Genomic DNA, 14,570 nt, shown 5'->3' on the forward strand with positions numbered 1-14,570 from the left:
CGCTAGGATGCGTCACCAAGGATTCCTTGCGAAACAGCAAAGCGATAAGCACGTCGAACATAGAGAGAGAGAGGAAGGGAGCGAGGACGGTCTATGCGCTCATTAGGTAACTTCATCAGCATCCGATCTTTCGGATGGCGCTCCGCCTCTGCCAAGATAGTGATGAGGGTTGGGCTTCGCTCTTATCAAAAACCATAACAATCGAAACCGACATCACCGCAACACAGGACAGTGGTTGACCCTAGACCCCGAGATGGTACGACCATCGTAGACCGCATCGCCATCTGTTATCGTAATGAACAAGCACCTCATCGAAGCTCATTGTATCAATCGTTTTCTGATTTATCATTCCTCGTGCATCATCATGCTACTGACGTCGGCGGCGACGACGACGACCACGACGACACTACTGACGGTTCGGTTTCATAATTCGATGCCATCATACCCGCTCCGGTATCCGATATTGACCGCACCAAACACTCCAAAACTGGGACGTGGCCCCATTTTGCCGACCGGCCAGCACTCCGGCCCAGCCGGATTGTTACAAAATGCAATCGAAAAACATGCAATGCAATGCACTACCCTTCCCGGTGAAAGGAGGGAGGGTTGCGGTGACGGTGCTGCACGCGTGCTGCACCAATTAGCTATGCGCGTCAGGAGGTCTGGGTGCCCCGGAGAGACAAACATAGAAATGGTCAATTAAATCGGTGTTTGGTATAAGGAGCGTTTCATTCGTTTTTTTTTATATTTTTCCCTTGAAAAAGAATCGTTGCTGGCCAGTTGTCACCTTGTCGTGTAATTTAAGATTCGTTCATTTTGCTTGCACACGGACGGGAACACTTGCTTCCCGTCACTGTTTTCTGTTTCGGTTGGTCGGACATATGTTGCTATGTCGTGTATGCTTATCTGGGTCATGTGTGCTGTCGCTGCCAGGTGGGCTACTGAATGTAGTGTATTTTTTTTTTTCATTAAAGAAACCGAGCAAGCCATGAATCTCAATTTGTTGTGACATTCTATCCGAGTGTCCGATGTGTTGTTCGCCTGGCAACGATTTTAATTTATTAATTTAGTGAAAGTGTATCAAATTTGTCACGTGCATTTGGAAACATAACAAGGGTTTCGACTTTAAATCGAAGCGAACGAATCCTGAAAGCTATTTTGCCGGAAAACCACTTGTCAGCACAACCATAGATTTATCCATTTAATCGAAAGCAACGTGGATTGCTTTCTCGGTGAATTATGGCTTTCGGTTCTGTTCGACTGTGGCTTATCTGATTCCTCTCTCGGAGTTCCCCGTTGGGACTGGCCTGAACTAAGCCTGAAGTAAAGGTACCGCTTTCGCTCACACCTTCGCCCGAAAGAAGACGACACGATAAAATCCATGTTTCCGTTTGTCAGCGACCAAAACCGACATTCTCATCGGGACGGGAAGGGGGGGACCTGACGAGAGGTCAGGTCGCATCGCCGCATGACTCGGGATAATCGGTTTTGTGGCCACCCCATTCCTTTCACTTGTTTTTGTGGTTTTCGGTGAAGCTCCCGCCAATAATCCCGCCTCGAAGCAATCGTCACGGAAAAAGAGGGGGGTCACCGATGGAGTCGCAGCAGTGTCTTTAGAGAATGGAGTTCGGAGGCGGTACCCATTATCGGATCGATCAGATCTCCGATGGCACGCTGGCTAATGGAGTGTTGCTGCTGCTGGTCGGGATGACAAATATCTAGCCAAGCTACTTACGAATGAGTGTCGCCGTTGTACGTGGTGACGACGGCTTTTGGGAGAAGTATCTTTTTGTGTGAAGAAGGCTGATCGCATTTGAATCGGGACGGGAATGGCCACTGGTAGCAGCTACCAGCTCTAGCCACGAAGCCAAACATGGAATCGACCCTCGCGATCAGCTCACGCTAACGAGGGGTTCTTAGTGTTCTGTGTAGGTGTGTGTGTGTGTGTTTGTGGCTGCTAACTGTCACGTCGACGAGTAACACAAGCGGTTTCAGCTTCAGGAGGATGCTACCCCAAGTGGGGAAGCGACAGAATGACGCATTAGTACCGCATCTGAACGGAGGTGTCAGAGTTCAAACCGTTGTGAGTGTTGGCAGTTGTTGGGAATCTTTTCTTTAAAAAAACCCAATTTTAAGAACACTTTAACTTGCTCCAAACTGATGCGATCGTATAAGTAAAAACGGTTCTTACGTCCTTACGCCAGTTTGTCACATCTACGGCCACTTACATTGAACCCCAGGCTTGGTTCACAGCTTCCAAAGCGAGACCGAGAGCAAAAGGAAAAACACCTTGGCCCTGCACTCGCTGCCTCGTTCTGCGATAAATTCTTCATCCCAAACGTCAAACCCGGGGGTACACTGGGAGGATCACCCGTCGTTGCCGTTCTTGAACTTTACGATCTCTCGCCACCCTCTTGCCGAAGTCACTGCTGGTCCAGAGCACACGAAGCGAGAGTCGGTGGCGGTGGATTGGCTTTGTACCGTCGACGTTGCGCATCGCATTTTGTTGTGAAGATCGTGCTTAATGTTCTCGTGCAGCTATAGCGAGGGTGGCTGGCAGAGCAGAGCAGAAGAGGTGGTAGCACTCTGCTTGAGCACGTTTTTTACCGTTAGCGAAAGAGCGGCTCAGGCTCAGGCACCAATATGTGGCTGTCGATCGGTTTTGGGTCACTTCACATGCAGATTCTTGAGGCGAGCGCTCGAAACGAAACGTTCGATTGGAGTTAGAACGTTGAAAGAGGCCGCTTGGGATCGCCGCAAAGTCCCCACAATGAGCTAATGGATTCATAAGTGGGGTTCGTTGCTAATTTGTTGTAGAACAGAACAAATGGACGCTCGCGAGTATCGCCCAAAAAATACCATCCCATCCCATAAGGCAGAAGCTGAAGAGACTTCTAACCGAGTAAGGGTAGTCATCAAAAGAATGGGGGCCAATAATTTGTAGCAACGCAGCAGCAAAAATTGCCCCGTCATATGAGTAACGTCATCTTCGCCCGGACTGCGGAAAAATGGCACAAACCGTTTGACCATTGGCCAGTTTTCTCGGTCAATGTTTCTCACGCTTGCATACTTAGTTTCGCGTAAAACTCACGTTCTTACGGGGCGACCGCAGCGCAGGGAGGTGCTTCTAGAACCGAGAAGAGGAGTAGAATGTTTTTGTTTTGGTTTGACCGTAAGTGTTTGCGTGAGCCTCCCCCCTCCGCCCGGGCTTGACACTGCGACAAAGTCGGTTTGCCGAGAGCCCCAGTAAGCTGCGCTAAGCTGACCGAAGCGACCTCTCCGCTACAGACAGTAGTTGGCCGGGAAAGGATGCTGGCGAAACTTGATCCCCTCGGTGTGGCATTAAATCTCAAGCGGGAATTTTAATTCCATCCCCGACGGTACAACTCGTTTCCGTTTCTAACAACGTGAGCGAGCAAAAGCGATCGTTACAACTGCGATGACGATGACCACCAGGGATTGTGACCAGTTCAGTCCCGTCCACTTTGTTGGGCATCGTTTCCCCCGTGACGTCATATGAAAGGTGACAGCATCGGGTGCTTAGTTACATGGCTGACTCGGCTACATGTTAAGGGCAGATGAACAACGTGTCAATCATGCGCCAATAGCGGTCGTCGTGTCTGCGAAGGCTTTATGATCGTGGCTATCGCGGTACAGACGGTGACACGTGGCCAGGGGCCGTGGTTGGACATGGTTGCTTCTCTCTTTTTCATGGTGCGTCTTGTACGTTCGTACGAATCAACGATCACCAGGTTGATCTCGATGATATCCGATGTCACCGAGGTGTGTTCTGGTGGCGCAAAGAATCCCCACAACCGACGATCGGGATCGTCCGGGATTGGGAAGTCGTACGGAAAGGATGCCTATTTTTAGTAGAATAGTTCAAGCGGTTCTACACCACACGGACTACACGGACAGCTGTACCACCGATCAGCCGGGCATCGGTGTTTAATTCCGTTTGTTCGAATTAACGCCCCACGATCGTGGCGTTTGTCGTGCAACATTTAAAAATATGTTGATCTCGGTGTGGCGCGGTGTGCGCGGAGCGTAAACATCATGCTGCCCAGCCTCAGGCCCAGAGTCTGTTGAGGATGAGGAAATCGACCTTTCGAGGAAAGCACGTTTATGTTGGGGTAATGATCGTGCAACAACAAGCTGCCACATAATTGGGGGCTAGCTAGGCCTAGCTCGATCATCCTCCGTCCAATCGTACTGTAATTGAGCCGTATTGTAGCCTGGAGGGGTGGGCTAATTGCGTTTGTGTTTGAGGTACTTCACATGATTGATTGATTGATTGATCGTGTTTCGCTCATAAATGTCTCGCGTAGTGATTGATTACCACGAATCCTCCCCGAAAAGGCTGCAGTTCAGTGGTTTGGAAACGAATGTGGCGAGAGATCGATCCAGTTGAACGCGATCACCGAATGATCACCCCACACGCCCCACTCATTGGGAGTGCGTACGCGTAATTAACCTCTAAGTAATCGAATGACAATTAACGGCCGACACAGCCACAGCTCCATTCGATTTCATTCCGTTTCCCGTCTCGAGAGCTCTCACTTATGTCAACTTGGCGTGAAGGCGGCTTCGTAGAGCTCAGTAGAGTAGAGATGACAGTTTGAAATGTCTTAATAGCGTGCTAATGAACCGCACAAACCACAATTGCGGCTGTTTCGGCTTTCCGAGCCGTGAATTAGCTAATCATTGCCATGGTCCGTCAACTAGAGGCCACCGAGTGTACCGAGTACTTAGTGCGCATTACGCATTATTACACTGGGCCGCGCTAACCGGCCTGCCAATCGATCCAATCCCGCATATGCCACGGAACAGTGGGTCGGTTTCTCCTGCGTTGCAGCATCGCGGCTTCGAGCGGCGTCAAGTGGGGACACTTTTGCGTCTCAAAAGCAGAGAGGCTCCTCACTCTCTCCTCTCTCTCTGCAGGCAAAAGGGCAGTTCCTAATTTTTTTCGCGCTTGCGAAAGCCGTTAATGATGCCGCTGAATACGCTCCTCATCTGAATCGAGCGAGCGAGTGGCCGTTATGTAGCCACGTTATGTAGTGCGCATCATCAGCCAGACGCTTTAATGGGACGCACCACCGGTCACCCGATGATCAATTGGTCAACGATTATTAATAACAATTAGCTCAAGAGCGTTCGCCGGTTCGCTTCCAAAGTCATGCAAGAATGACGACGAACCATCATCGGTGAGTGAGATTGCGTCGTTGGTGTGATGTGAATGGAACCACACGGACTTTCGCCACACACGGTTCACGTTCGCGCCCAGACCTTAAGAGAAGGAAGAAAACGTAGGGTCAAAGCGGGTCATCAACATTGAGGTTATCGTCGAGTGATTTATCCGAATCGATTTCGAATCCACCTCGATCGTTTCGATCGATTTCGCGCTCGTTATGATCGATCGATTGTTGGCTGTTCGGTTCGCAAACGGGAACCAAACCGTCAAGGTCACACGCCTAGACGATGCCAATGGCCTCACTGCCAATGGTTGGGAGGGTTTCTTGGGCCAACCGGAATGCCACGGCAAACGAACGCGATCGAACGCGGTTGGATTGAATATAGTGTCATTCCCAAGATCACGATCGTGCAAAACACATCAGCTCAGGTATTAGAGCTTCGGAGGGTACGATCTTGATCAGTTCCTTTCGGGGTGCTCACCGTTGGCGCCGATCACATCACCACCAGCAGAAACAGTTGCCCATAACGGAGTGTTCCGCGGAGTGGCACAGGTTTTAGCTGCGATTCGCCACGGTACAGTTATGAGAGATGGCTTACGAGGGCTCCTAATGCTAATGTAGATTGCGAGACCGGGGATTTTCGGGCGAGATAATGGCCCCGGTTTCACCGGTAGTAATAGTGCAGCGCAGCAAAACCTAAAAAAAAAACCAACACCATACGTACACCGAATGGCTTTAAATGGTCCTCTACGGTTCTTCATATGGCCGGAAAGGGGGAGGGCCGTTAAGGCCACCCAGGCATGCGGAGATGCTGAGATGCTGAAAGAATGGAAACCACATTTGTGGAATTGGAGCAGAATGCAATCTTGACAACGGTCCCCGGAGGGGGGCGCGGAATAGCGCAAGCGTAACGATCGCTTGCGATACCAACACCACCGGGGGTTGCCTGTTTTGGAGTTTGGTTCCCTCTGAGGCGTCACCTAATCGTCGTTGACGTTCGTTGTATCTGATGTTCTGCCGTTCTGCGTTCTTCTTAAAACGGGAATTTAAATACTCGCCGGGAAGCGGATTCATTGCGACGTTCCGTTTTAATAACTCGCTTGATACCATGCTACTGGAAGAATCGGGCTCATCTAGAGCAACGCTAATCCTTCCTCATCTTTAAGTCAGATTGAGATATACACCTTCCACAGCAGCAGCAGTAGCAGCAGCTCCAAACAGTCTTCTTTGAGACATAAATTCTGAAACCACCGACGTGATACCACCACGGTTTGTGGTGTCTTCTAACGACTCGCAACGACACATTATATTTCGCGTTGTTTTATGTTCGCGCCATAAATTTACACACCGAGCGCGCCACACTTGCTCGACTTGCCGCTCGCTGCCGTGTGGTTCGAAAAGAAAGTTTTCGTTATAAATAAATTCTGCTCATAATGGTTGTTCCTTCGCTCACTGCTCGGGTAAAAGGTTCAGTTCAGTTACCGTTCTCGGTCCGCGCGGCACGTGAGACTGCGCATCCACACCCACGTGTCGTCGGTGGATGGACGGCTGGAAGACGGAGCACGGACGGACAGCAGGAGCGGCGCTGAGTGAAAAGGTGACTTGAAGCATTCCTTTGCCAGATCGTGGCGCGGATGGCGACGGTGCAGTGTCAGCAGCCGGATCTTTCCGCTTCTTTTTGTTGATTTTTTTTCCTGCTTCATGGCCTCCTATAGAATAGAGTTGTCGCTGGAGTCGGGACCCCGCGGGTTGCACTCGCGGAAGTATCGAATTGCAGAGCCCTGCAGGGTGGTGTTCCTTCGGGTGAGGGGTTAAGCGGTTGACAACCTACCTTCGCTCGCGTGTGTTTTATGAGTTCAAATGCACACACTACTGCACCCTACCTCTGTGTCCTTGTCTCCGTTCCTGGCCATGCTGAAGGTGCATGTTTATGTGAAATTGGAGCGATCGCCCTGTGTGTGCGTGTACGTGTGTGTGTGACCCGAAGACAGCTAGGCTGCCAGACTGCCAGGCTGGTTTCGGAGCGTTTTTGGAAAGAACCCATTTCCGGAAGATGGATGACGCGCCTCGGTCGCTAAGCTTCGTGTGTGTGCCTGTGTGTGTGTGCGTCTTTTATGACCACGTGGACACCATGGTGGTGCATCTTCCTGTTCCAAGTGTCCGATTGCTTGCGGTACGCGGTCCGCGGACGGCGACATGAAAGAAAAACGATTTTCTTGTCGTCATTTTACGTGTTGCCCTTGGTTGCCGTTGCGGCCGTTGGTATGATCTGGCCCTCAACCCGATCCGGAGAAAGTCAGAAATGTCACGCGTGCGATTTACGATAACGATCTCCCGTGAGAATTCGCGAAAATGTTTGCTCATGGTTGCCTGGGCGTTGCGTGGATTGTGTCCATGGAAATGACCTCACAGAACACCAACCAGCGATCGGTCAAGAGTCGTTAGAGCTAAGCGGCACAGAGACACAGAGGGTCTTTAGTCTGTAAATCGGGCGTCTGCCTTTAATTAAGCGAATTTCATGTTCCCTTTTATTCTTCTCTCGCTTTTCCACAGAGATCATAATTGCTCCTCTCTTGCGTCGCGTTCAGCGGGAGTATGTTTTAACGTGTAAATGACTCCCATGCAAAGAAGGTAAGCCAACTGGTAGTACTTTACCAACAAACAAACAAAAAAAAACAGCGACCATCAAATGATGTAGGTCGTTGAACGAATGGCGCCGACCCTTGACTTCATTTGAAGCAGCTCGTCCAGACATCGTGTTTTTTTTTCTATTCCCCAACCACCGACATACGACAGTTTGGCAATTTTGCAAGTGATTGCCACGAAGCCGAACACGTTAGCATAAAGCTGTCGTGTTTTTGGAGAACATGTTTAATTTAAAGCAAGAAAAAAAATAGTGACCCATCAGGTGATCACCAAGCCAGCAGAAAGCCGCTAGACATAATCGGTCCAGAACAATGATCGATTGTTGTTCTCCAAGGGTTTTTATGGTCGTTTTTCTTGGCTTTCCACCTGCCTCGATTGCATTGATTCTAGGTTTCGCGGGGAAATGTAACACAAAATCACTTCATGACAGCTTCAAGTTTGAAAAAAGAAAAACCGTTCCAACCGATCCGAACGGACACTTAACTCGAATGTTTCTGTTACATTTTGGGCCCAGCGTTTTTTTCTTACCGAGGGCGTTTACCAAACATTCTGGGCAGCAACAAAAAATTCATTCATTGGGCCATTGGGCGGCGATGGCGCATTGGCCGCGGCGTCGGCGTTCTCTTGAATCCCCGGGTGCGCCCGGAGTTGTAACCACGACTATCAGGTTTCTGGTGGCCACCCCTGGCAAAGTGGTGCGATCATTCCCGTGTGCTTCCGCAGACAGTCGACCGCATTGCGAAACGCATGACATACGCAGATAATTTTTCGGACATTCTCGGGGCACTTTGGGGCCCTCCCTCCCCTCCGGCACCGATGTCGCGACGCGTCGTTTTGTTGCGTGAAAATTGCGCCAACCAGCCAACCATCAGTGTGATGATGATGGGTCATTATAATTTGGTCACTTTACGACCATTTTGGAGGTCTGCCGTTCAAGCGTTCTGCATGAAAATGGTGCTGGTGGTGCTGTTGGTCAACAAATGGTTGCTTTGCTCCGGTCACCATGAAATGATCCAAGTGGCCATCGCTTTTTACTCTTGTTTTGAATCGTTTTAAAACTCAAATTCCAACGAAGCTGAACGTAATTTAACATTTTTATCATTGGATTTGGCATCTGGTTTTTTCCTGTTTGGACATCGCGCCATCGACTGACTCCAATAAAACGTCAATCATTATACTCCTCCAGCTCTCTCTCTCTCTCTACATCTGCTGCTGCCCTAGGCAAACCGAAAAACAAACCAGAAGCCACAATGTCTCGCCCTACAGACAGGCCCTTCTAATATTCATAACCTCTCCCTCCCGGGGGCGCTAATTCAATCGCACCCCAAAAACACACCGGCACACACACACACACAAGAGCTGTGTGGCACAAGGGCACCTCCCTAACGGTAGAGGGGCGGCGAGCTGGCGTTCCGACCTAATTTTTGGGGTGTAAATCAGGTCGGTCCCGATCCCAGGTGTATCACGGAGAGTGGTGCATCAATCAAGGGTGAAAAGTGCCCTCCAGCTCCAGCATCACGGCCCCCTCCCTCCTCCTAAAGAAAGCCCAAAAGTGCGCCACCCAATGTCCGAGTTTTCCCTCCCCTAGCAACCCCTCCTTTTGTTTTCCACCTATCTTTGCGTCTCTCCCCGTCACTCCAACAAAAAATGTGTGTTTTCTGTGGCTGTTGTTCCCGGCTGGATGCGCTTTCACCTTGCGCACGCCCTTCTCAGGGGGGGTATGTGGCTTCGAGGCCGAGTTTTCATGCCAATCAACCTTGGCCGGCGCGATTGGTGGTCCGGCGCTGGACTGCTCATGCTTGTTTCGCGATAAATGGCGACACTTGAGACCTCGATCTCCGACATGCCAGTCCGACATTCCGCCAGGGCAGAAGAAGCTCCGAAAGCTGCTGGGAATGCCGCGAAAGGCGCTAAGACGCTTTGAACTCGGTGAGTGCGCTCGCACTCTCGCCAGGTAATGGAATCTCAAGCAGTAGTGCTCCTACCCCCCGGCGGGGTGTGGGGTTCATTATCATTTTTTCACGCTCCCCACAACACTAACTAACCTTCTTTTGCTGAACTACCGGGCTGGTCCCGATCCCGGCCCCGGCGGCGACGAGAAGTGATCAAAGTCGAGCACACCACCCAGACTCCCAGAGCCGTTGGGCACAGTTTGGTAAAAATACCAACGACCAAACCCCTTCCCGAGGTTCGAACGAAAACTGTCACCTTCAATCGGCATCGTAATGGGTGCCGGCCGGTGTGGCCCTCTTAATGTCAGCCGCCCCTCGATGTGGTGCGCATTCTGGAAGCACTACGGCTGCGTTCTGCGGCTGGTTGGTTGCTTCTGCTGCTCGCCCCATAAATCAATATGTGGAAGAAGTATTTAAACGTCTTCGATCGGTCGGTCGGTCGGTCGGCCAGACCTGCTCACACGCGTTCTCACGTTCTCGCCTCCGCGCGGTTTCGGTGGCGGATAATGGGCCGCCGGTAATGCATTAAAAATAATTATTTATGATCTCTCTGCTCCTCGGCAGCATCAGCAGTAGCAGCAGCAGAGACAGCAGTAGTAGAGCGGTCGATGGTCGTTGGGTGCGTTTTCTGGATGGCTGAATATTTTGCTCATTCTCGTGTCTGGCCACCTCTGGTGGTTCGCGGGGGCCAGCTCGTACTTAATCGAGATACCCTCAATTAATGGAGGCCCTAGACCCCCTTTGCAGGCCAGTGCAGGGATCTCGTTCTGCGAGATCGTAACTAGCCAGACAGATACGCAGAGAGAGAGAGAGAGAGAGCGTTGCGAGGTGAGTTATGGAGTGAAGCGAATCCGTTACGGTGGCTGCGCGCAACAGGGTCTAATTGGAGATTATCATGGTCCCCCGGAGGTGAGGATGAAGTATTCCTACTTATCCGAATTACTGCTGCCCTCTGCTCTGCTGCTGGGGCATTTGAACTGAAAATAAATTTGTCTCAATATATGGCCCCTCGTGGGTCGTAGGTGTGTTGCCACTAGAGAGAGAGACACCCAAAGAGATGAACCTTTTGGTAGAAACGTCTGCCTTTGAGGAAGATGAAATAGATCTGATTGAATCCGGAAAGCAATTCGATTACTGGATTGCATTTATGATTATCCGGAAATGTTTTAGCATCGTAGAATACTATAACGCCTTCGTGCGAATTGTTGCGCGTGAATTCCATTTGCACATCCATCAAACGATGAATGGTCGAATCATGAACGCACCAATAAGCACCGATAATCCATCGATTCGAGCACGATCTCGGCTGGCTGCTCACGCGAACAGGTGACGACGACACACCGAATCCGGACTCGGCGAAACTGGTTCCAAAACGCAGAAGAGACGCCAGTCCCCGGACCAGGTGACCACCACCACCACCAACAGAAGCGTGAAACTTGTTTGAAAACAGGTTAACATTTACCATCGGCAGCGAAAATCAATCTCATTGCCGCGCCGCTCGTGCCTCCGTACACTGCTCGGGAAGTCATCGGAATACCGGGAGGAGAATCCCGCAGAAAACTCCATCTCCAAAAGTCGAAACAGGTGGCAGCGCATACCAAGACAACCACGAAACACCCCCGAGGGGGGTTTTTGAGTTTGCTGCACTTTCGATCGGCATCGAAATTGCATCAAAGTTTCACCTGGACGTCAGTGACTGATGAAGGGAGGGGACTCTGACTCTGGAGCCCACCAGGTTAGACGAGGTTAGCAACAATATTCTGAAGGCACACGTGAAGCCGCAATGGTCGCAAGCAACTAGTGATCGTGGTGTGTGTGTGTGAATATTGTTAAGCGCAAATAGAAAGACAAATAACACGATGTACAGTGGTGCATACACCGCAGCGACGATGCACCTTTTCAATCAGCCAACAGATGGACGAGTAGTACGAGCGGAGTCGTGTTTACATTTTGCGTTTCATTTTACAAACAAACCTCTAGGTCTCGTGGCCCTAGGCTCGATCGATCAACTGAAGGGATGCAACGACGGAGTAGCTTCACTTTCGGGTGAACAAGAAGTGGAGCAACGTCACTTGGTGGCTTTGCTGGGGAGGGAGAGGGCAGGTTGTTGTACATTCCCAGTCCGACCAGAGCTGATGGTGGTGGTCGTGGTCGACATTTTACATTACTTTTACTTGTCGAAGGCAGAGAACCAACACGAAGAGGTGTCTATGTGATCTCGCATCTAGTCGATGATACGCTTACACGTTCAACACTCGCTAACTAAAGCCATTGTCTACGGTTTTGCGCTTGTCCTCGGCAACCTAGGAGACTCCGTGGAGTCCAGCATGCTGTGCAATGCTAATTCAGACGACCATTTTTCGATTGTTTTGAAATACTTCAGGGACGCTGTGCGAGTCGTAGTAGCCTACTAGTCACAACATTGATACCAACAAAGACGGCATCGGTTGTTTGTTTGAGGTTATGATTGATTGAGGTTGCGAAGCCACTTCGCGATGGATTGTCATAACTCAAGCACACTACTAATGACAGCCTACAGTCAGCCATCTTGGTCTACGATCTAATGGAATAGAAATCTAAAAAGGGGGGAAAAACGTTCAAATACCAAATAATGCTCGCCGTAGCCACGTGATTCTAACTACAATAACACTTCGTCGTCGAGCTGAAACCCCCCAAAGAGAATCGGTATAAAATGTCCGAATTAGCTTATGTTACGCAAAAAAGGGACTCCCCGCTACGTTGGCATTCCCCCAATGGCGGCCAACGTACGGCGGCGGTTTTACATTGTAGCACACAAAGGAAGGTTTCATGAATCTGCAATCAAACGGCTTCTTGCGCCTCGCGGCGCTTCAATTGGCCAACTGAACTGATCAGCCAGCCTGCCAGCCAACCAGCCAACCATAGCCTCGCGTCAGCTGATCCCCATCATCATCCTCGTCATATTCCTCTTTGTGTGCGAGAGGCCTCTCGACAGAGTACCGTGCCGTCCGTGCCTGTCTCTTCACAAGATCAGCCCCTCACGATTAAATGTCAATAAAACTGGCTTTCCGGTGAACCGAGTGTGCGACCTGGCGAGTCTGTCTTCCATGTGCGTTGCCTAGCTGTGTTGGCTTTTGGAGGAGCCTCGGCTCGGGGGATGATGCTCAGCAAATAGCGGCCAGGCGCATGTGTCGTCGCGTGCTCTGCCATGCTCGTCGTCCATTAGAAGTTCATTGGAAAACCCCGTTAGTTGACCAGATGACCAGCCTGCCAGACAGCCCGCCAGCCAGCCAGCCAGAGACCAGCAGGCCAATTGGTTCGGTATCGGCATGCTGCCGACACGCCACGAGGACATCGAAGTTGCGCATAAAAATTAAGAGCAATTTAAGCCGAGCGCACTCGAGCAGCAGCGTAGCACTAATAGGCTTGCAACAGCCGTTACCTTAACCTAGGTCGGCAGAAGGTTGGCTGTGGTAGGATGGGAACACGTTGTGACCTAGCAGAGCGGCGGCCACACATTCGGCTTATCAGACAACTCAAACACAGACGGTTTCGAAAGTCACTGAATCTTTATGGGGCGGGGGAAGGTGTGTGTGTATGCTGTGCGGCCCGAGAAGGGCACTTGCCTTGACATTGTAGTATGGTGGTCGATAAGGTGCTCCGGAGCTCGGTTGGTTCGATTGCACAATCCCGATCTCCCCATTAGGAGCAAGGCAAAACGCACCACACCGTCTAATGTGTTTCGAATTTCAGCTCACGGAAGCTGGCCGCCAACAGCAGTGGCAGTGCTTTAAACAAACTCTTCAACAAGTTACAAGAGCCAAAGAACCGAACTCGCAGCAACAATCTCTGGGGAATGTTTGTCAAAAGGGAGGGGTGGTAAAACTTCTCTAACAACTCTATCAGCCCAGGGGATTCATCCCGCAAGAATCCCGTGAAGCAAAATAGTTAAATCATTCCATCATTCAATTTGCTAACCAGTTTGCCGTGCGTTCCGTGTGCCTCGTTCGTACCCTCGTTTTGTGCTTGTCTTTGGTCTGGCGCCACGGACCACGGTGGCGAAAATGGATGCTCTCCGTCCCATTATCGCTGGAATGAGGAAGTAATCGTATCGATCGGTGAAGGAATCGCACCGGATTGCTCCCGGGGGGATGTAGTAGTCCCCAAGGGACTAGAAAGAGCGAGAGAGAGAGAGAGTGCTACAAGAAACTAGAACTATTCCTCCAAACTGCCCCAGCATACACTGAAGGAGGGGCACTTAACGTACCATGCCGAGCTGCCGAGAATGCTGGTGGTGGCACATCGCTGAGGCAAACGTTCCATTCCAATGTTGGTTACGCGGTCGGAGGCGGTAGGAAGATGGGTAAACTTTAAAGCGAGAAACATGAAAAGTGCATTTGCTGTTGCTGCTTGGCGGCTGCTGCTGCTACTTGGAGTTGGGTGCACCTGGGACACACGGCAGCACCTCGAGACAAAGATGTCTTCCGTTTGGGATGGAATGCCACCGGTGGAAGGAAGGAATCTCGCTAGCTCCGGGGCTAGCTACGGAGGGTTGGTACCCGGGGGGGAGGGCTTCTCGCGAGTGATAAATGCGCCGACAATGGGGATAATTTTGTCGCCGACAAAATAGAGCATCTCACACCTTTTGCGTCGCGGTTTTAGGAGCTGCCTGCCGTTCATGGGCGATTATGGGGCGTCTCAAAGTTTACTGGCTCCATCGGTTCACCTGCGCTCCTAGGAAATACCCAGGAACAGGATAAAACAGAAAGCAAAACGACACAAGACCACGCTACTTGTCCTT

General features: G+C 50.8%; 1 protein-coding gene across 2 annotated transcripts in view; it reads left to right on the forward strand.

Annotated features, from left to right (window-relative positions):
- Positions 1–14,570, forward strand: part of LOC125955237 (uncharacterized) — a 66,449-nt gene that overhangs the window by 20,065 nt on the left and 31,814 nt on the right. Inside the window, exon 3 of one of the 2 annotated variants that reach the window (XM_049686248.1) lies at positions 7,748–7,823. The exons of the other annotated variant lie outside the window; for it this stretch is intronic. Within the exon in view, the coding sequence (XP_049542205.1) occupies positions 7,804–7,823 (20 nt within the window). The 5' untranslated portion in view covers positions 7,748–7,803. The remainder of the gene's footprint in view (positions 1–7,747; positions 7,824–14,570) is intronic. 2 annotated transcript variants of the gene reach the window in all.

This window comes from Anopheles darlingi, chromosome 3, assembly GCF_943734745.1.
Source record: "Anopheles darlingi chromosome 3, idAnoDarlMG_H_01, whole genome shotgun sequence".
In the NCBI taxonomy this organism is placed as follows: Eukaryota; Metazoa; Arthropoda; class Insecta; order Diptera; family Culicidae; genus Anopheles; species Anopheles darlingi.